This window comes from Mesoplodon bidens (genome assembly GCF_964165515.1).
Source record: "Mesoplodon bidens genome assembly, chromosome: X".
Classification (NCBI taxonomy): Eukaryota; Metazoa; Chordata; class Mammalia; order Artiodactyla; family Ziphiidae; genus Mesoplodon; species Mesoplodon bidens.
The window spans coordinates 88604439-88628169 of NC_138163.1; the positions used below are offsets into that span (position 1 = coordinate 88604439).

At 40.1% G+C, this 23731-nt stretch overlaps 1 protein-coding gene across 1 annotated transcript; it reads right to left on the bottom strand.

Annotated features, from left to right (window-relative positions):
• Nucleotides 1–22351: 22351 nt before the first annotated feature.
• Nucleotides 22352–22813, bottom strand: LOC308609405 (profilin-2-like; the record flags this gene model as incomplete). The annotated part of the gene is made up of 1 exon (XM_081223084.1): nucleotides 22352–22813. One exon carries the CDS (start codon nucleotides 22811–22813, stop codon nucleotides 22352–22354), a length of 462 nt encoding a protein of 153 aa, XP_081079210.1.
• Nucleotides 22814–23731: the final 918 nt, after the last annotated feature.

Here is a 23731-nt window from a genome sequence, read left to right on the forward strand (position 1 = left end):
CCGATGATGGACACTTAGGTTGTTTCCGTCTCTGGGCTATTGTAAATTGAGCTGCAATGAACATTTTGGTCCATGACTCTTTTTGAATTATGGTTTTCTCAGGGTATATGCCCAGTAGTGGGATTTCTGGGTCATATGGTAGTTCTATTTGTAGTTTTTTTAAAGGAACTTCCATACTGTTCTCCATAGTGGCTGTACCAATTCACGTTCCCACCAGCAGTGCAAGAGTGTTCCCTTTTCTCCACACCTTCTCCAGCACTTATTGTTTCTAGATTTTTTGATGATGGCCATTCTGATTGGTGTGAGATGATATCCCATTGTAGTTTTGATTTGCATTTCTCAAATGATTAATGATGTTGAGCATTCTTTCATATATACACTACCAAACATAAGGTATATAGCTAGTGGAAAGCAGCTGCATAGCCCAGGGAGATCATCTCGGTGCTTTGTGACCACCTAGAGGGGTGGGATAGGGAGGGTGAGAGGGAGGGAGACACAAGAGGGAAGAGATATGGGAACATTTGTATATGTATAACTGATTCACTTTGTTGTAAAGCAGAAACTAATACACCATTATGAAGCAATTATACTCCAATAAAGTTATAAAAAAATAATGAATGATAAAAAATATATAATCATCACAATAGGGGCAGAAAAACCTTGTGATAAAATTCAAAATGCATTTATGATAAAAAAATCCAGAAAGTAGGCATAGGGGAACTTACCTCAACATAATAAAGGCCATATGTGACAAACCGACAGCTAACATTGTTCTCAGTGGTGAAAAAAGGAAACCATTTCCACTAAGATCACGAACAAAGCAATGTTGCCCACTCTAATCACTATTATTCAACATAGTTTTTGAAGTTTTAGCCTGAGCAATCCGAGAAGAAAAAGAAATAAAAGTAATCCAAATCGGAAAAGAAGAAGCAAAAGTGTCACTGTTTGCAGATGACATGATACTATACCGAGAGAGTCCTAAAGATGCTACCAGAAAACTACTAATGAATTTGGTAAAGTAGCAGGATACAAAATTAATGCATAGAAATCTCTTGCATTCCTAACACTAATGATGAAGAATCTGAAAGGGGAATTAAGAAAACACTCCCATTTACCATTGCAAGAACAACAACAAAAATACCATGTAATAAACCCATGAAAGGTGACAAAAGACCTATATGAAGAAACCTATATGACACTGATGAAAGAAATTAAAGATGAAGAGATATGCCGTGTTCTTGGATTGGAAGAATCAACATTGAGAAAATGACTATACTACCCAAAGCAATCTACAGATTCAGTGCAATCCCTGTCAAATTACCAATGGCATTTTTCACAGAACTAGAACAAAAATTTCACAATTTGCATGGAAACACAAAAGACCCCGTATAGCAAAAGAAATCTTGAGGCAGAAGAACAGAGCCGGAGGAATCAGGTTCCCAGACTTCAGATTATACTACAAAGCTACAGTAATCAAAGCAGTATGGTACTAGAACCAAAACAGAAATATAGATCACTGGAACAGGATAGAAAACCCAGAGAAAAATCCATGCACATATGGTCACCTTATATTTGATAAAGGAGGAAAAATATATAACTGAGAAAAGACAGCCTCTTCAATAAATGTTGCTGGTAAAACTGGACAGGTCCATGTAAAAGAATGAAGTTAGAATACTCCCTAACACCATACACAAAAATAAACTCATATGGGTTAAAGACCTAAATGTAAGGCCAGTCACTATAAAACTCTTAGAGGAAAACATAGGCAGAACATTCCATGACATAAATCACAGCAAGATCCTTTCTGACCCACCTCCTAGAGAAATGGAAATAAAAACAAAAATAAACAAATGGGGCCTAGTGAAACTTAAAAGCTTTTGCCCTCCAAAGGAAACCATAAACAAGATGAAAAGACAAACCTCAGAATGGGAGAAAATATTTGTAAACAGAGCAACTGACAAATGATTTATCTCCGAAATATACAAACAACACATGCAGCTCAATAGCAAAAAAACAACCAAATCCAAAAATGGGCAGAAGACTTAAATAGACATTTCTCCAAAGAAGATATACAGATTGTCAACAAACACATGAAAAGATGCTCAACATCTATTAGAGAAGTGCAAATCAAAACTTCAATGAGGTATCACCTCACACCTTTTAGAATAGCCATCATCAAAATGTCTACAAACAGTAAATGCTAGAGAGGGTATGGAGAAAATGGAACCTTCTTACGTTGTTGGTGGACATGTAAATTGATACAGCCACTATGGAGAACAGTATGGAGGTTCCTAAAAAAACTAAAAATAGAACTACAATATCACCCAGCAATCCCACTACTAGGCGTATACCCTGAGAAAACCATAATTCAGAAAGAGTGATGTACCACAATATTCATTGCAGCACTATTTACAATAGCCAGGGCATGGAAGCAACCTAAGTATCCTTCGACAGATGAATGGATAAAGATGATGTGGCACATATATACAGTGAAATATTTCTCAGCCCTAAAAAAAATGAAATTGAGTTATTTGTAGTGAGGTGGATGGACATATAGTCTGTCCTACAGAGTGTAGTAAGTCAGAAAGAGAAAAAGAAATACCGTAGACTAACACATATATATGTAATAAAAAATGCTCTGAAGAACCTAGGGACATGACAGGAATAAAGACACAGCTGTAGAGAATGGACTTGAGTACACAGGGATAGGGAAGTTTAAGCTGGGAAGAAGTGAGAGAATGGCATGGACATATATACACTACCAAATATAAAATAGATATCTAGCGGGAAACAGCCTCATTGCACAGGGAGATCAGCTCGGTGATTTTTTTTTTTTTTTTTTTTTTGGTATGCGGGCCTCTCACTGTTGTGGCCTCTCGCATTGCGGAGCACAGGCTCCGGACGCGCAGGCTCAGCGGCCATGGCTCACGGGCCCAGCCGCTCCACGGCATGTGGGATCTTCCCGGACCGGGGCACGAACCCGTGTCCCCTGCATCGGCAGGCGGACTCTCAACCACTGCGCCACCAGGGAAGCCCAGCTCGGTGATTTTGATCACCTAGTTGGTTGTGATAGGGAGGGTGGGAGGCAGATGCAACAGGGAGGGAGTTGGGGGAGATATACATATATATATATATATATATATATATATATATAGCTGATTCACTTTGTTTTTTAGCAGAAATCTATACTGTAATGCAATTACACTCCAATAAAGATGTTAAAAAAAAGAAAAGTACAGTGAGGTATCACCTCACACTGGTCAGAATGGCCACCATCAAAAAATCTACAAACAACAAATGCTGGAGAGTGTGTGGAGAAAAGGGAACCCTGTTGCACTGTTGGTGGAAATATAAATTGATACAGCCACTATGGAGAAAAGTATGGCAGTTCCATATAAAACTAAAAATAGAACTACCATATGACCGAGCAATCCCACTACTGGGCATATAGCCTGAGAAAACGGTAATTCAAAAACTGTCGTGTACCACAATGTTCATTGCAGCACAGTTTACAATAGCCAGGGCATGGAAGCAACATAAGTGTCCATCAACAAATGAATGGTTAAAGAAAATGTGTCACATATATACGATGGAATATTACTCAGCCATAAAAAGAAAATTGAGTTATTTGTAGTGAGGTGGATGGACCTAGAGACTGTCATACAGAGTGTAGTAAGTCAGAAAGGGAAAAGCAAATACCATATGCTAACACACATATATGGAACCAAAAAAAAAAAGACTCAGACATAGGGAGTGGACTTGAGGACACGTTGGCAGGGGGATTTTAAGCTGGGACGAAGTGAAAGAGTAGCATTGACCTATATACACTAACACATGTAAAATAGATAGCTGGTGGGGAGTAGCTGCATCACACACGGAGATCAGCTCGGTGCTTTGTGTCCACCTAGAGTGGTGGGATAGGGAGGGTGGGAGGGAGTTGCAAGAGGGAGGGCAGATGAGTATATATGTATACATATAGCTGATTCACTTTGTCATACAGCAGAAACTAATACAACACTGTAAAGCAATTTTATTCCAATAAAGACATTAAAAAAAGAGACTGATGGAAAAAATAAAAGATGACATAAAGAGATGGGGAGGTATACCATGTCCTTTGATTGGAGGAATGAATTATTGGGAAAATGACTACACTACCCAAAGCAGTGTACAGATTCAATGCAATCCCTATCAAATTATCAATGGCTTTTTTCATAGAATTAGGACAAATAGTTTTACAATTTGTATGGAGACACAAGAGACCATGAATAGATGAAGCAATCTTGAGAAAGAACAATGGAGCTGGAGGAATCAGGCTCCCTTACTTCAGACCATACTACCAAGCTATAGTCATCAGATCAATACGGTGTTGTCATAAAAACAAACATTGATCAGTGGAATAGGGTAGAAAGTCCAGAGATAAACCCACACATTTATGGTCACCTAATCCATGACATAGAATGTAAGAATATACAATGGAGAAAAGACAGTCTCATCAATAAGTGGTGCCATGAAAACTGGACAGCTCCATGTAAAAGAATGAAAATAGAAAATACCCTAACACCATACACACAAAAAAATCTCAAAATGGGTTAAAGACCTAAATATAAGTCCGGATACTATAAAACTTTTAGAGGAAATCATAGGCAGAATGCTGTCTGACATAAATCCCATCAATATTTTTTCTACCTGTCTCCTAGATTAATGGAAATAAAACCAAAAATAAACAATTGGAACCTAATTAAACTCAAAAGCTCTTGCACAGCCAAGGAAACCATCAACAAAATGAAAAGACAACCCACAGAGTGGGAGAAAATATTTGCCCACAAAGCAACTGACAAGGGATTAATCTCCAAAATATACAAACAGCTCTTGAAGCTCAATATCAAGAAATGTGTGGAAGATATAAATGTACAATTCTTCAGAGAAGACATACAGATTGTTAAAAGGCAAATGATAAGATGTTCAACATCACTAATTATTAGAAAAATGTAAATCAAATCTACAATGTGGTATCACCTAACACCTGTTAGAATGGCCATGATCAAATCTACAAACAATAAATGCTGGAGCAGGTGTGGAGAAAACGGAACCTTTCTTTTGCTGTGCAGAAGCTTTTTAGTTTGATATAATGCTACTTATTTTTTTTTGCTATTGTGCTTGTATTTATTGCTTGTGCTTTTATTGTCATATCCAAAAATATCATTTCTAAGACTTCTGTCAGGGAGCTTTCCCCCTATGTTTTTCCTAGGGATTTTACCATTTCAGGTCTTACATTTAAAAATGTAATACAAGGCTTCCCTGGTGGCGCAGTGGTTGAGAGTCTGCCTGCTGATGCAGGGGACACGGGTTTGTGCCCTGGTCCGGGAAGATGCCACATGCCGTGGAGCGGCTAGGCCCGTGAGCCATGGCCGCTGAGCCTGCGCGTCTGGAGCCTGTGCTCCACAACGGGAGAGGCCACAGCAGTGAGAGGCCCGCATACAGCCAACAAACAAACAAAAAGTAATACATTTCATTTTAATTTTTGTGAGTGGTGAAAGATTGGGGTCCATTTTCATTTTTCTGCTTGTGGTTACCCAGTTTTCCCAGGACCATTTATTGAACATACTATCATTCCCCAATGAGTATTTCTGTAAATAAATTTTCTGCTTTCTTATCCCTTTCTTCTCCTTCTGGAATTCTGATTTTTCTAATATTTTTTCTTCTGCTTGAATCCTATGGATCACATAAGTTTTCTTTGCTCTCTTTCACTCTGTTTTCTTTGATCTCCTCTAATTCGGTTATTTCAAAGTTCCTATTCTCTAAATCACTTATTCTTTATTCTGCCTGATCTATTTTGCTGTTGATGTTCTCTACTGCATTGAATTTATTAATTGAATTCTTCAGCTCCAGAATTTCTATTTGGTTCTTTTTATGATTTCTATCTGCTTGTTACATTTTAAACTTTGTTTGTGTATTGTTTTCCTTATTTTGTTGAATTGTTTTTCTGTGTTTTCTTGTATGCAGTTGAATTTTATTTAAACAGCTATTTTGAATTCTTTATAAGGTAAATCACAGACCACCATGTCATTGTATTTAGTTACTAGAGGATTATTGTGACATTTTGGTGATGTCATGTTTCCTCAATTCTTCAGGCTCCTTGGAGTTTTTCATTGCAGGTTTTGCATTTTAAGTAGCAGTCACCTCCTCCTATGTTTACTAGCTGCCTTCAGATGTGGGATACTTTCCATTGTTCCTGTTTTATAGTCTGAGGCTTTCTTTGGCCTTGTATGAATGCACTGATCTACGCTTCTTGCTCTTGTGGAAGAATTCTTAAGTTAGTATATCTCCTCTTGATCTTACAATGCACTAGAGTGGCTGCTGGAAACCTTTCTTTTGTTTTCCTGAAAGTGTCACTGTAGCTCAAGATTGTGCTTTCTCCCTGCTGACTGCTTCTAGCCTGCTTTCTGTGCCTCCTTCCTGTCTACCCAAGCTTGCTCTCACTGCCACCCTCAGGAGTGCACACAATGAGCCAACCACAGAGTGGAGGTATGGATTTGGCACTGGGACATTGGGAGTACCCACGGGCCAGTTGAGAGGATCTTCAGATGAAGTTTTTCCAGTGGCTCATGGATGGACAGGATTTCTTTTGGAGTCTATAAAGCAGTCAACAGGAATTGTGTCCATTTAATGCCCTCTGATATTCTTAACTGCCACTTTCCCAATCTCCTCCCTCCTCCCTGTCATGGAGGGCCTGCTTTAATACTCCAGTTTCTGTAGGAGAGAAATGGGTTTCTTTAACATTGTCCCACACAGCTAGAGAACTCACTAACTACTCTCCTTTTACCCTGTGCAAGAGATCACCGACCTTTTCTAGCACTAAGCTGTGTAGCCTTGAGGGGAGGGATGATGCTGGAAAAGTTCCTCTTACCCATTACAATACATCTAAACTTTTTTTTTTTGGCTTTTTTTTGGTGTTTTGTTTTGTTTGCTCCAGCAGAGTGCTAAAAACTTCTACTCTGGAAACCTGGATTTCTACCAAAGCTTTCTCATCCACGGGTGTCTAACCAAGTCTATGTTTTCCAGGTGCTCCCAGATCATGGCTGAGAGAGGCTGAAACCAGTTCACAGGCTCCTGCTAATTCCTCAGCTCATATCAAGGTCTTTCTACCTATTATCAGATGCAGAGCTGGGCAAGACTCCTCCTGGATCCCTTGACATATGGTTCAGGACACCACAACTCCTACAAAGGCACTTTTGTTTATATATGGATGCCAAAATTTAGTTGTTAAAGAGGAGACAAAAATGAGGGACATCTTATGCTGCCAAAATGCTGATGTCAGTCCTCTCTGACCTCATTTTAAATGCAAGACTCAGCAATGTTTCCCAGACCTGGATATACATTAGAAATACCTGGGGAGATTATTAGAAAAACTGATATGTGAGCCCCACCGTTTGAAACCCTGATTCACTGGAGTTAGACTTGGGCATGAGTATCAGTGTATGTATTTTAAGCTCCTCAGTGTTTCCAATGTGCAGCCATCGTTGAAAATGATTGCTCTTGCTTCTTGCTCTAGAGCAACACTTTCCAAATAAAACTTTTTTGATGAATGAAAGTGTTCTTTAATCTGCCCTATTCAATAGAGTAGTCACTCATATGTCTATGGATCACTAGAAATGTAGCTAGCTTGAGGGAGAAGTTGAGTTTTTAATTTCAACACATTTTAATTAATTTAAATTTGAATAGTTACATATGGCTAGTGGATATAGTATTGGATAGTGCAACTCTAGACCTTAAAAATCAGCCTTCCTCTTTCCCAAAGTACTTGCCCTCACACCGTTTACCATATACTGCTCCATCTTATCTCTGCCTTTCCTAAAGCATATGTTAGTTTTGTATCTCTCCATGCTACTGTATATGGCCCAGTTAGCATCCGACCAGAAATAATTGGGGACACAGAAACAGTTATATCATTTGAGATTCTTATGGTTAAATTTGAAAGGAAATCCTGCTTTAATTGATGGAAAAATAAAATTATTTCACACAAGTGAGAAGTCCAGAGATAGGGCTAGCTTCAGGTGAGGCTTTTTCTGGTAACTCAACAATGTCAAGAAGGTCTGATTTATTTCCCTCTCTTCACCCTGCCTTCCATGATTTTGGCTTCGGACTAAGGCTAGTTCCCCAAGATGGTTGCCAACACCTTCAAGGGATACATTCTTCAATTTTCACATCTAAAAGAAAAAAGAAAGCATCTTTGTTCCAGTTTTCCCATTGTATGTGTGAGATTCATTTTGATTTGACCAGCTTTGATCACATAATCACCCTTGAACTAATCTTTGCAGATAAAGGGTAGAATGTGTTGATTGATCAACTCCTGGAGTTAAGGGTGGAATCAGCCTCTCTGAAACCTCATCGTATAGATCCATAAAGGGAAACCAGGGATTTAGGGGAAGAGAGATGCTGGGGAGTGGATGTTATGAAGGTAAACAATAAATGCCTACTACAACCTTATAGGGCATGCTCAACCTTTTATTGAGCATGTCCTATATGCCAAAACCAGACCAAAGCAGACTGGCAGCAAGTACCATGTGTAAGTCAGATATATATGATACAAGAAAATCAGGTGGGCATTTGGCATTTGAGAAACCTCTTACTTAGCAAGTAGCAGAACCTCAGCCATCAACTTGAGGTTTCAAGATGGATTCTGGTGGCTGGGAAATGAAAAGGCAAGGAAAAGCCTGGACGCTTTTTCCTGAAGGATGATGACATCAGGCAGATTGCTGAGGCAGTGAAAAAATGAGGAATGCAGGAAGGAACTGAACTACCGAAACCAGACTTTAAGGTGGGGACAAGGTTTTGATAGCAAGGCAAAAGCTTAGTGAGTAGTACTGTGATTCAATGTCCAAGCAAGGCTTCCAGCCAATGGCACTTAATGGGGAATCTCCTCAGCCATGATTTAAATTCCCTTTTCTTAGGTCAGTGATAGTTCCAAAGACTAAGGTCGTCTTGGACCTATAGGCAGAGGTCACGTGGCTCCAAGAGGAGCAGATAATGGAGCCAGTCAGGGCCTGAAGTGTTCCAAGACTCTTCCTCCTCCCCTTCCAATTCACGGATATCTGAGGCTCTGAGTAAGACAAAATGGGAGGAAGATTAGGTTTTCAAGTGTCAGAAACACAATTCAAACTGGTGTAAGCAAAAAAGGGGATTTATTGATTCAGAGACCTCAGAAGATCAAGGGTATCTGGATTCAGGAGCTCAATGACATCTTTAGGACCTGACTTCTCTCTCTTCATAGTTCAGTTTCATTCTCAGTCACTCCAGCTTCACCCCCAACTACTTTAGACTTATATAATATATTCATCTACAATATAGCCCAATGGTCAAGAGCACAAGCTCTGAAGTTCCACTGCCAGAAGACTCCCTGTTCTGCCACTTACTGTGTGACTTTGACAGTTACTTGATGTTATGTACCCTGTGTAAAATGGGGTTTATAATACTACCTACTTCATAGAGTTACTGTGGTGATGAAATGAGTTAATCCATGTAAAGGATTTAGAATAATTGTAAATAATCAACAAGGGATTTCTGTTATTATCCTCATCCTTATATCTAGTAATTCCAGTGGAAATAAAATATAATATTACCAGTCGTTTCAGCAAAAGTCCCAGGATTGGCCCAGAGTTGGTCACTTTCTGGTCCTGAACCACTCACTGTGGTCAGGGGAACAATGAGTCAGGAAGAGGAGGTGTGCCAATCTACCTGAACCATTGAGGAAAGGGAAACTGGGGAGACAGCTATCAAAAGGAAGAAAAGGGATGCTGGAAAGATAAAAATGAAAAACACTCAAAAATAAAGATGCCCATACTGTGAGTGAGAAGAGAGATCCATGAAAATGAATGGTCTCTTAAAGTAACGACTGAAATATTCCTGTCCCCCCCTCCTCACCCTAAAGCAATAATATGATGACGGTGATAGTGATAATGATAATGATGGCAATGACAATGATGAGGATGAGGATTGGGGCAGAGTGCACTAGATAGCTGACATTGTAAGAGTACTGAGAAGCAGCAATGTGGGCTTTGAAGATTTTTTTAAAGCAATGTGCAAATGATTTTTTATACATAGCATGCAATTCTTCCAGATTACCTGGGTGTTGGGCCATTTAACAAAGAACAGATGTCTTTGATGGCAACAATTTGTCCCAGCTGTGAGAACTGAGTGAGAAACCTTTTGGGACATCTAAAATCAAGATTACAGGCAGGTTCAGAAAAATATAAAAGCCTGATAAATATCCTCTATATTTTTCACTATCCACTAGTACCCCTGTAGGGATTTTTCTGATGGTGCCAAGCATTAATTCCACAGTGAAGGTTGGTGTTTCTTTCTGAGATAAATTTAACCCAGTATTCTTGCTGCTTGCTTTCATAAATACACACTATTCATTTCTGTCAGGTGCTTCTCAGTTTTCATAGTTGGCCTAGAGAGCCAGAAGCCTCCTGCCCTGAACAGAGTCTGCTTCTCCCACTCACTCTGATGCAGCTTACTTTCCAGCCAGCCACCCTAGACAACCTTCTGTTGTCTGTCCAAACATTTCTGCCACTTTTTCTTCTCTGTGCCTTTACTTAAGCTGTCCCCTCTATCTGAAATTCCCTTCCCTTTGCTTCTTCTCACCTTTGACAGTTCTGTACATCTCCATAACCACAGGTCATATCCCACCTTCTTCCAAAGATTTCAGAAACTACCCTGTTCTGAATTAAGTTCTCTCACTCCTGACATTGCATTGAAGATTATAGACACTCATAGTAGCTACCACATTCTACCTCAGGAGAGTTACTAGCGGGTGGATTTGACTCCCTGTCTAGTTTGTAAGCCTCCTCCTCCCACCCCAGGACAGAAACTCTATCTCCAACTTCCTCTCTCCTCTCAGTATAGCTTAACACAAGATCTGCAGCATATTAGGCCCTTGAAAATGTTTGTTCATATACTCTTTCAACAAGTATTTATTGAGAACCTCCTATGTGCCAGGCACTGTGCTAGTTTTACGGGGGATATAACAATAATCATAACAGTCAAACATCTATGTTCTCATGGTACTTATATTCTATTATGCAATATAGATAATAAATAAACAAATAAATATATCCTATGTTAGACAGTAATAAGTGGTATTTTAAAAGTAAAACATGGTAAGAGGGAGAGAGTTACAAGGGGAGGAGCTATGTTAGGAGAGGCAGGGAAGGCCTCAGAGAAAAGGTGACATTTCAGTAGAAATCTTAAGATAAATAAGGGAGTTAGACATGGGGATATCTAGAGAAAGAGTTCTTTACATTATATAAACAGCATGTGCAAAGGTCCTGAAGTAGGAACATGGAAGGAGGCCAGTGTAGCTGAAGCAGAGTGAACGAGGGAGGGAGAGTGTTAAGAGACAAGGTCAGAGAAGTAGTGGGGAGCTAAATCACACAGGCCCTGTTGACCTAAATTGAGATAAAAAATAAATCAGGAAAGGTGAGCATGGGAGACTGATGGAATAGAAGCAGGGTTTCTTGAATGAATTCTGGGCCCATGGCCAGTTTTGACTCCAGGGTTTACCTCACGCACAGAGCTTACTTCATGACCCTTCTAAGTTTAGCCCTTCCTTTTGGTCCTTGGTCTTCAGGTATCTACCCTACTCCATAGCCACTTAGTGTCTCTGTCCCAGGTTGAATCAAGGGCTCTGACTCAATTAAGCACAATTACAATTCAACACTAAAGAAGAATCTGAGCGCTGCTTGAGGCAGGAAATCCAGAGTCCTCTGTTTTCTAAACTGAACCAGAGACTCAGAGAAGATTTCTAAAATTGAGAGGTTGTTTGGCTTGTTCTTTATTTAATCACTCAAATTCTGGGTCATCTTTTGATCTGTGAAAAGAGCAGAATGCTTCCTCCTCAAATAGGTTTCAATACTTGAAGGAAGGTGCTTGATAGCTTTCTTTTTATTGGGATCAGGTCAAAAGTGGAATGGAACCATGTTTTGTAGAGGGCGTTTTGTGGAAAAGGCAGAGGAAAGATAGGATTGAGTCTTGCAAAGTTATGGGGTGTTGTACTGAAGGAAGTAGTGAGGACGAGGGGGAAGAAAAACCCAGACCGCAAGCAGAAATGTGGCTATTTTTGTTACCAGCATTTAGTACTGGAGCTTGTTTAGTCACAGGAAATTGAACAGCAGATCTGCATGATGGGTGGAACCCCATTAGACATTAGATCTTCCTGCCACAGACTCAGTGCCAGCAACTCTCTCGAGGAGAGAGAAAGACAGAGCTTAAACTCTACACCTCTCATGGCCCCTTGGAAGTAGCAAGTGGGATTAAGTTATGGTTGCTGAGTCCCCTGACTGGCTGAAACCTAGATGGGAAGTAGTGAGCTATGTAGAGGGGATACTCATCAAAGTCAAATCTGGCCTTACTATTTATCCTGGTGTGGGTTACTTAAGGCAGAATATGGTAAAGAGGATAGAGCAAGGGTTGCAAACTGGTGATAGCTCTTCTTATGGCCTGAAGTCATTATTGTTTTGCCAGCAGGATGTTTTTAAAAAATATTAACACGAGTTTTACATGGGGTATGAACTCTCAAGTCCAAAACACTATCTGTTGTCTTATACTGAGAGACAATATGTGCAATGTTTAAGAAGGCTAGAGCTCTGAGATCAAACCTCCTGTTTGTGTAACCTAGATCTGCCACTTACTAGCTGTCCTTCAGTTTCCCCATCTGTATATGAGGAGGGTGATAATGCCAACTCTTAAGGAGTTTGTGAGGATGTAAAGAGTTAATGCAGTAAGTTCTCCATGGCTGAAAGTTCTCCATTATATTTGCCTGACCCCTGAATTCATTTGAGTTTTCAACCTCTCATGTAAAAGGAGGAACTCTGGAGTAGGTAACAAGAATGCTTCACAGAGAAAATGTCATTTTACCTAGATCCTAAATAAAAGGGCAGAGGGACTAATCCAAGCAAAGGAATGGATGCATGAGCCCATAGGCTATGTTTGCATGGCAGAATGTAGCTCTGAGGACTAAGGCAGAAGTGCTTTCTTGGGAAATTGCAGGAGTGGGTCTGGGAAGCCTAAAGATAGATTGTGAAGAACCTGCTGTGTCCTGCCCAGCTGTTACAAATAGTCATTTGAAATCCATTGCCATTTCTACTACAAAGATGTTAGGGCAAGACATCTTTCAATTTATCACCCAGAGCTAATCAAAGATTTATTTCCTCATTCTGATAATGAGATTAATATAATTGATCATATCTCATTTTTGTCTTGGTTATCAGGGAGCTCAGAGCCAAAAGGAAAACTCAACTAGGCCTACGATCTTCATTTTATATTTTTCTTTTCCTTGGTCTTCATTTTCTGTTTACATTCCATTATTTTATGTGTTATGACTTTATTTAGTATAACATTATGAGATATTTTTATAAGTTGCTGCCACTCATTTCTGGGGAGAGTAGAATATAAAGATATTGATAAATAAAATGTAAAGGATTTGAGCTTTACCTTTTAAACAGTGGGGAAATCTGGAATGTTTAAAAGCAGAGTGACATGATTTGGTTTACACTTTAGAAAGACAAGTTTGACTGCATTGTGAAAGATGGATTAGAGAAGGGATGAGATTGGAAATGGATAAACCACACAGGTGATCATTTCAGTTGTGTAGGTGGGAGAAGATGAAGACCTGACACCAGGCAGTAGGATGGAGAGGAGGGGATAGATATAGGATATGTTGGAAACAAGATAAAATTGGCATGATGCAGTGACTGGGGACAGAGAGAGAGGAAGAAGGCAATTAAGTAGATGGTGGTTAAAATGTAGGCAGAATTCTAGGGTGGTATCGGGGATCTTTGCCCCACCCCCCACCAGTGTTACTCTCATGATTATGTTACATTATATGGCAGAAGGAATTTTGCAGATGTATTTAAGTTTACTGATCTTTTGACTTTTAGGAGGGAAGATTTTCTAGATGGGGCCTGTCTAATCACACGAGCCCTTTAAAAGCACAGATTTTCTCTAGCAGGAGGGAAAAAAAGGAAGTCAGAGAGATTTGAAGTGAATGGAATTTGAATTGAGAGTGATTCTTCATTTCTTAAATGGTGGAGGCCATGTGGAAGTAAATACCTAAAAGTGGCCACTAGGAGCTAAGTGTGACACTCAGGTGACAAAGAGCAATGAAAAATGGACCTCAGTCCTACAACCATAAAGAATTGAATCCTGATAAAAATCTGAATGAACTTGGAACTGAACTCTTCCTCAGAACCTCCAGATAAGAGCTCAGTCAGGACAACATCTTGATTTCAGTCTTGTGAGACCCTAAGCAGAGAACCCAGCTAAACCTGCCCAGACTTCTGACATACAAAATTGTAAGCTAACAAAAGGATTTTGTTTCAAACTGCCAAGTTTGTGGTAATTTGTTGCACAACAATAGAATGTAATACAGTGGTTGAACAAAAACTTTGGCACCCATATTACATCCCTTTGGGCCACCTCTGATTTTCAGCTACAGTTATAGTGGACAGGTCTGACTCACCTCTAGCTGTGAGTTTCCTACCTCAAGAGCATACTGAACACCTTTTTGCATTATGCCCCAGTTGTCTTTCTGATGCTGTGGAGCTTTCTCAAAAGTAATCCAGAAGTTCAGGAAAAATTAATGCCCACACTAGCAACCCTCAATCAGCAGAGAAAGGGAAATGGAATTAGATATATCTTCCAGCCCCTGAAAGGCTTTCAGGTAGATAATTCTGGGAGACATTCTGCATGCTTCTCAGAGACCTTGGTGGGAACAAGCTTCTGTTGTCTACATCAATGACCTCAAGAATACATCTTTACATTAGATTTCCTCATTCAATGTCTCTCTCTGCTGCCTCCTTCATGCTTACTGGAAACACCTCCTAAATAAATTACTATTCCTAAATACTTGTGTCAGGCTCTGTTTTCAAGAAAACCTAAATAAGCCAGTGAGGCTGTAAATTAATATATGGAGTACTAGAAGAGAGAGCAGGTACGGTGGTGGAAGCAGAGATGATAAGTTCAGTTTTGTAAATAATGAATTTAATGGTCCTGTAAGATAATAATTCATTGATTAATTCAACAAATATTTATTGATCATCAATTATGTGATATAGGCGGAGTGAAGCAGTGAACAAGGCAAACTAAGTTTAATTCTTCTGATGCCAACAGCTGGATAGGAAAGACAGACAATGAAAAAGTTCTCTGAATGTCTGAAGGATAAGTATGGGGTGCTGAGAAGAACATACTAGGTGGATCTAACCTAATACACATTTTCTTTAAGGGATTCCTAGAGAAAGCAACGTTTCAGATGAGATCTGAAGGATACAGAAACATTACTGGGAGACACGGGAACAGAAGTGAAGGAGGGAGAGAAGTAGGGGTCTAGGCAGAGGGAAACATATGTGTAAATGTCCCTAAGGTGAGAAGGACTCTGATCCATTTCATTATGGCTGTAGCATAGAAGGAAAGAGTATAGTACAAAATGAAGTTGAAGAGGTAAGTAGGACATGACCTTGAAAAGCTTTTCAGGCTATGATGGGGTTTTCTGTTTTAATCGTAATGAAAACTGGAAGCCACAGAAGTGTTTTAAGCAAGAAAGTGTCATCAGCTTTGCATTTAAAAGCATCATTCTAGATGCTCTGTGTAGATTAATTAGGGATGTGGGTAGCCTAGAGTAAGGAAAACTAGCTACAAGGCTGAGTTATAGGTAAGAGACAAAAGTGGCTTGGGTTAGTGTGGTACCAGTGACAATGGATAGAAAATGAACAGACTTGAGAGGTATTTAGAAAGAATAATAGAACTTGGTGACTGGCTTCACATAAGAGTGGGTTTATAGGAGAAGGAGATATTAAAGATGACTGCCAAATGTCTGCCTTAATCAGCTGGGGAAATGGTGATGCCATTTCTGCAGAGGAGGAATAATGAAATCATATAGATGTGGAGGTAATCACTTTTATCTCCCACTCTCTTCCATTGTACTCATATCCAATAGAAATGTGCTATTCCAGACTAGTTGGATTTAATAAATATATATACAAGAATAAAAATGGCAAAAATATAAACGTGGAGAGTAAATAACATGATACTAAAAAAGCAATGGGTCGGGGCTTCCCTGGTGGTGCAGTGGTTGAGAGTCCGCCTGCCGATGCAGGGGACACGGGTTCGTGCCTCGGTCTGGGAGGATCCCACATGCCGTGGAGCGGCTGGGCCCATGAGCCATGGCCGCTGAGCCTGCATGTCTGGAGCCTGTGCTCCGCAATGGGAGAGGCCACAACAGTGAGAAGCCCACATACTGCAAAAAAAATTAATAATAATAATAACTAATAAATTAAAATAAAATAAAGTAAAAAATAAATGACATTTTATATGAAATATTAGTCATATATTTCAAGAAAGAATTACTTAAAGAAAAACAATGGGTCAATGAAGAAATCAAAGAGGAAATCAGAAAATACCTTGAGACAAATGCAAATAAAAGCACAGCTTTCCAAAATCTGTGGGATGCAGCAAAAGCATTTCTAAGAGGGAAGTTTATAGTGAGATAGGCTTACATCAAGAAACAAGAAAAATCTCAAATCAACAGTCTAACCTACCATCTAAAGAAATTAGAAAAAGAAGAACAAGAGATAATTTTTTGAAAAGATAAACAAAATTGATAAGCCTTGAGCCAGGTTCATTAAGAAAAAAATAGAGAGAATCCAAATAAACAAAATAAGAAATGAAAAAGAAGAAGTTACAACCAATATCACAGAGGTACAAACAATCCTGACAATACTATGAACAGTTATATGCCAACAAACTAGACAACCTAGAAAAAATGGATAAATTCCTAGACATACAATCTTCCAAAACTGAATCAGGAAGAAATAGATAACAAGAACAGACTGATCACAAGTGTCTAAATTGAATCAGTTATCAAAAAATTCCCAGGAAACAAAAGTCCAGGAGTAGACTGCTTCACAGTGGAATTCTACCAAACATATAAAGAAGAGTTAATACTTATACTTCTCAAAATATTCCAAAACATTGAATAGGAGGGAATACTCCCAAATTCATTCTAAAAGGCCACCATAACCTTAAACCAAAATCAGACACAGACACTACAAAAAAGGAAAATTACAGGCCAATACCTCTGATGAATATAGCTGTAAATATCCTCAATAAAATATTAGCAAACCGAATTTAATGATATATTAAAAGGGTTGTACCCCATGAACAAGTGGGATTTATTCCAGGGATGCAAGGATTGTTCACTACCTGTTTACCAATTAATGTGACACACCACATTAACAAAACAAAGAATAAAATCACATAATCAGGGCTTCCCTGGTGGCGCAGTGGTTGAGGGTCCGCCTGCCCATGCAGGGGACACGGGTTCGTGCCCTGGTCTGGGAGGATCCCACATGCCACGGAGCGGCTGGGCCCGTGAGCCATGGCTGCTGAGCCTGCGCGTCCGGGGCCTGTGCTTCGCAACGGGAGAGGCCACAACAGTGAGAGGCCCACATACCGCAGAAAAAAAAAAATCACATAATCATCTCAATAGATGCAGGAAAAGCATTTGATCAAATTCAACATCAATTTATGATAAAAACTCTCATCAAATTTGGTATAGAGGGAACATATCTCAACACAAAAAAGGCCATTTAGGGCAAACCCACAGCTCACATCATAGTCAATGATGAAAAGCTAAAAGCTTCTCCTCTAAAATCAAGAACAAGACAAGGATGTCCACTCTTGTCACTTTTATTTAACACAATACTGGAAGTCCTAGCCACAGCAATCAGACAAGGAAAAGAAATAAAAGGCATCAAAATTAGAAGGGAAGAAGTAAAGCTGTCACTATTTGCAGATGACATGATATTGGGTTGGCCAAAAATTTGTTTGGATTTTTCGTAGGAACAGCTGGTTACTGCTGTTCCTAAGAACTACCTCTACCTTTTCCACAGGAGGCAACACTTTATTCTCACCCCACCTCACTCTTGGTCACCTCAAAATCAGTTAAAGCCTCTGTTGTAACTAGAACTTCAAACCCAAAGTTTCTAGACTCTGTTGTCAATTGCATGGATGCTCAGCCTTCTCTCCCCACTTCCAGGTAACTGCCTGAAGACAGATATCTCTAACTTAACCCCCACACACATATCCCCATACCTGACCTGATATTTAAAGCACTTTATATTTTCCAAAGCACTTTATGCCCATTATTAAATTTGATCTCCACGCTAACCTTGCCAGTATCAATATCTCCATTTTCTAGGTGAAAAACCGGAGCCCCATAGAGTGATTAGCCCAGAGTTATATACCTAATAAATGATAGCTCAGGGCTGGGAATTCTTAGAATTCCAGGTATTCTTAGAATTCAAGTATTTTCACCCTATTGTAAATGCCTGTGTAAAAAAATCCAACAAGAAAATAAATAAACATATGAATAAATGAACATACTGCATGTAGAACTCCTGATTAGCAGAGAGAATGCACATTCCATACAATAATGAGCAAGGACAGCACTCATCAGAGTATTTCCACTTAATTCCTACACCATTAATTGTGTATACCATTCAGTTAGCATGGACCTCACCCTATGCAAGGAACATAATAATCACATAAAGCCTCAAAGCCTGAGGTAAAGATTTCCCAGAGTGAGACACCCTGCTGCCCAGAGGCAAGGGAGTTATGACAGGTGCTGGGGAGTGGGGGAGAGGAAAGACAAAGAGGACTCAACAACCTCCCTTCATTCTCCATTAATTTAAAATGCAGGAAACCAAGGAAGTGGTTTGGTTGGAAAATCAACCTTTATCCATTCATTATGTCTGTCATTTATTTAATCATCCAGCATTGAGAACTTCCAGCCCAAAAGCCTGCTAATGGGGATTACAACAAAATAGTCATCTCTAGGGGAACTTGTAGGCTAATAAGGGAGAGAAGATATGTACATGCATAGTAAGAACTGAAAGTTGAAAGAGTTAAGTGTTATGACAGAGGTGCAATGCACAAGGTGGGAGATTCCAAGTCATGAGGAAACACCTCCAAACTTGGGGAATAAGGAATATCATTATAGGAATGGACCTGGTGGCTGGGCCTAGGCAAGTAAGTAGGATAATGTGCTTGAGATTGTTAGAGAAGAAGAGAGGAGAGGAAGTAGCAGTGAATTCTGAAAATACCATGGAAGAAATTGTGAAGCATGTCCTGACAACAATGACCTGTTCAGTGTGGCTGGACTGCAAAGTACAAGAAAGGAAAAGTGGGCACCAAGGTGGCAGAGGAAGGTTAAGGCTAGCTTCAGAATTCCACTGTGAGTACCTAAAGCAACAAGGGCACACAGGGTGGATGGAGAGAGGAGATGAATCCTCACAGCAAGTCTCAAGCTTCTCTGTACTGACCCTGAGCCCTCACATAGCCTATCCTGATCCCTTCTGGGAATAGAAGAGCCGAAACGAATTTTTCTCTACATTCAGTTGTACCTTACTTATGCAAGACATGTTCAGTTTCCAGGGAAAGGCTCACCATGGCAACAAGCTAGGCATGGCCTGGTACCACAGTGACGTGCTTCTCTCTGGCTGGAAAGGGCAGGATCTCTGCTATGTGACGACCACCTAGGCTCCCTTCCCCTTCCCAGCTTACCACCTTGGGCCTCAGTCAGCCATACACCCAATTAAGTCTCTTGTTCAATGGGGAATCGGAGTACTTTAGCTTGTCCTCTAATGAAAGATCTGCCTGGGCCTTTCTAACTGGCAAGGCCATTTTCCTCAGTCGCCCTAATTCCTGAACATGTCTTTTTGCCTGGGAGATCCAGGCTGCAAAGAATAATGTAGAAGTCTCAGTTAACTTAAGAATTTTTCTTCTTTCTCCTCCATCTCACCTCTCTCTCTTTCCCTTCAGAGATATGTATATGCCACATTGAGGCTCTATCTAAGATGAAGGCTCTACTGAAGCCACTTCCACCTTTAATTTTTTCCCTGGCTTATTGCTCTACCACTATTTCAAGCTCTTTTCTTAGCAGCAGCCAGTGTGAAAAAGCCTTAGGGGGTTTAGTTAACTAGGAGCTCAATGTCAGTCAGCAGTATAATATGGCTGCCAAAATAAAAGTTAAAGCAATTTCATTAGAAAAAGAGGACCCAGAAGGAGAGCAATGAGACCATTTGCTCTGCTTTGCTCTTCCACCACAGAAGGCAGTATCTGCTGCCTCACCACCATGCCTGAGGATGCTGCAGGTGGGAAGGGAAAGGGGCATTGTCCTGGGAGGCTGCAACCACATTGGTCTCCTGATAGTTCCTCAAAAGATCAGGCACACTCCTGTCTCAGGGCCTTTGAATGGCTCTTGTCTCTACCTGAAACACTTCGCCTGGTTCTTGTCATGACTCACTTCCTCACTTCATTAGGCCTCTGTACAGATATTGTTTCTCCAAAGATGCTACCCCTGACCTCCTATTTAAAATAGTCCCTCTCATCATTCTCTATCTCCCTTTATACTGCTTTGTTTGTCTTCATGACACTTATTATCTCCTGACACATATTCTGTTTCTTCCATTAGAATGTAAGCTCTATGAACATAGGGTTTTTGTGTATTTTCTTTACTGCTGTGTCTAGAGCAGTGCCCGACACAGTGGGAGCTCAATACATATTTGCATAAACAAACTTTTTCATGCCATCTACCTCATTGTATTGCAACTTATTTTTCATTTGTCTTGTCCCCACTCGAATTTTATCTAAGAAACTTCTTTTCTCAATTATTTTGACATTTTTTTATTAATTACCTAGCCAATGCCTGGCATGAAGAGTGTTGGATGGATGTGCTAGCAAGGATGTTGTAGAGGGGTTTCAAACATTGGATGGCGTTGGCCTTGACCCACATTGCCAAATACGGTAGCCACTAGATACTTGTGACTATTGAGCATTTGAAATGAGACTTGTCTGCATATAGATGTGTTGCAAATGTAAAATGCACACCAGATTTTGAAGCCTTGGTATGCAAACATGTAAAATATCTAATCAATAATATTTTTATTGATTATGTGTTTAAATAATAATATTTTGGATGTAATGGGTTAAATAAAATACATTCTTAAAATTAAATTCACCTGTATCATTTTTCATTTTTAATGTGGCTATTAAAATATTTAAGTTACATATATGACAGTCATTGTACTTGTAGTGAATAGCACACAGATTTTTTACAACCTCCATGTTTAAACCTTGACCTTTAAAGGCTTGTGAGAGTGTGTATGGGGGGGGTGGTTTGAAGTGGTTCCCTGTAACTGACAGAGAAGAGGGTTCTCCATAATCACTGCTCCTGGGGACTTGTGCCAGCAGGGTCAAATAAGCACTATGCTTTACTACTCAACCTCATCTTTGTCATTCCCGTCTTCTTTCACTCCAGCTTGTCCACAGTAGCTAGCAACAAGCTAGATGGAATAGTTAGAACTTTTTACCTTCTTTCTTAGCTTCTGCCCACCCATGTTTCCCCTGATGGTGACAACAATGAACAGATAAATGGTCCAAAGGTGAGCTACAAATTGGAAGAGTAAAATCTAGGCACAAGCGCCCTGGATCATCCACACCCAGCAGAATCCTCACTTTGGAAAATCTCTCTTTCCCTGATAAGTGATTTTATGTGTGTAGCCAACTCCCCTAGCAAAGCCCCATGCTGGGTTATCCCAGGAGGGAAATAGAGAAGTAGAAGACAAACAACCTGCCCTTTAGGAGATTATAATAAAGTTGGGAAACAAAACTAATGTGTACGTGAAAAGTTAAACAAGATCACAGGACAGTCATACAGGAAATGTTGGACAAAGTATGATTAAGTCCAAACAAATTACCCAGAGAGTTAGTGCTTTAGTAATTCAAATTATGGTCAGCCCTAAGGTAGAGGCAGGCAGAGAAAGCTTCCTCAAGGAGGTAGTACTTGTGCTGGATTTTGAAGGATGTATGTGATTATTACAAAATCATAGATTTCTAGAGCTTGAAGGGCCCTTAGAGACATAGTGCACTACTCATTGTACAGATAAGGAAACTGAGGCCCAGAGAAAAATATAGTAAGTCAGGAAAAAGTTGGGAGTACAACCAAGATTTTCTACGTCCCAGTCCACTACTCTTCCCTCCAAGTGTTGAGAAGGGAGGGTTTGTGTTCTAGGTGTAAAAACTGTGCAAAAGAACAAATGCTTGAATACTCACTCCCCAATCTGCCCCTCTCCTAACACACACACACACACACACACACACACACACACACACACATCTCCAAACCTAATCTGGGATCTCCTTTTATTTTCCTCAATACTATGTTAATCTAGAAGGTGAATCAGATAACACTGAATTCAAATTCCAGGTCAAACACCAGTGCCTTTTTATTTAGTTAGAAATGGGCCAGGTGTTGATGAATGGCCTCTCTGATGTAACCCGCCATCTTGAAAGCCTTGAGGTTGAGAGACCCTCTTCTTGTTCCTTTGTGTCCCATCAACACAAGGTATACAGACTCGATCTGAACTACTGTCACTGCCTGGCTGCCCCGACTCTGGCCTTTGGTGTGGAGATCCATGGTGTTGTTGCCCTCAGTGTACAGGTTGCCCCGGATCAACAAGCATTTGGTCCCTGCAAGGGTGATTCCCTGAAGAAACAACTTCTCTCTCTCCTCTCTCACCAGCAAGATCTGAATTTCTTCCTGGGTCAATTGGAACAAGTTTCCTTTAGGATAAGAAGCTAACAACCAGGGTGGGGAATTGGTGATTATCACTGCATCACAGCGCATTCCAGTCTGTAGGAAGAGGGTGATGTAGTCTTGCCAGACTTCTTCACTGATATCCCCTATGCACTGCATGATTCAAGTAAGGTGTATCTGAAAGATGAAAAAAGTGCTTTCTGGCAAGTTGGTCTTCAAAAGAAGTTTGTTGGTAGTTGGCCCAAGATGACTGATAAACTGAAACTGAAAGAAGCTAAAAATACAGTCTGTTTCTGATGGCTTCTCCCCAGCAGCAAGGTGGAGGAGGTCTTGATGACTTGTGTGAAGTTATGCCCCAACTGCCCTCTGCTGTGACTTATCAAGCTACCTCTGGAGCAGGAGTGAGGTCACAAAGGCTCTGTGGCTTGTTAAATAGTCATAACGCACCACTTCATGGGTGACTCTTGGCAGCAGCTTTCTTAGGTTATATCTCCAGCTAGTGAGAAATTGGGGCAAAGCACACCTACTTACTTCCCTAGGATACCATGGGAAGAACACCAACCCCTAATAGCAAAAAATCCCTCAAAGTAGAAAATAAGTGGGTAATAACTGAGTTGGAGATTTGCATATAAAGCAGGACAGGTGAGGTTTAGTGTGGCAACTAGTATCTCAGACGTTGGCTAATCTAAGTGCTGAGCTCTAGGTACAAAGTCAGAAAGCCCACAGGCTCACTGGCTTACAACCTTTTGGGGATGAACATAATAGCCTCCTAATGATTTCCTTGCCTCCAGACTCTTTCCCTTTAGTTGTTTACCCTCTGGCCCACACCAGCTGTGAGTCTAGAGTAATTAATTTTCATTTAGTCATTCAGCAAGTATTTATCAAGCATTAGCTATGTGCCAAGTAGTTTTCCAGGCACTGGGGTACAGCAGTGCACAGAGAAAAACCTCATGGAGTTGATATCATAATGGCAGAAAACAAATAAATAATAGATGATAGTATCCCTTTCACAGAAAATATTTTACAAGTCTAATACTTTCTTCTTCCATATTTTTCCTCTTAGTCCCAGGCTTTCTC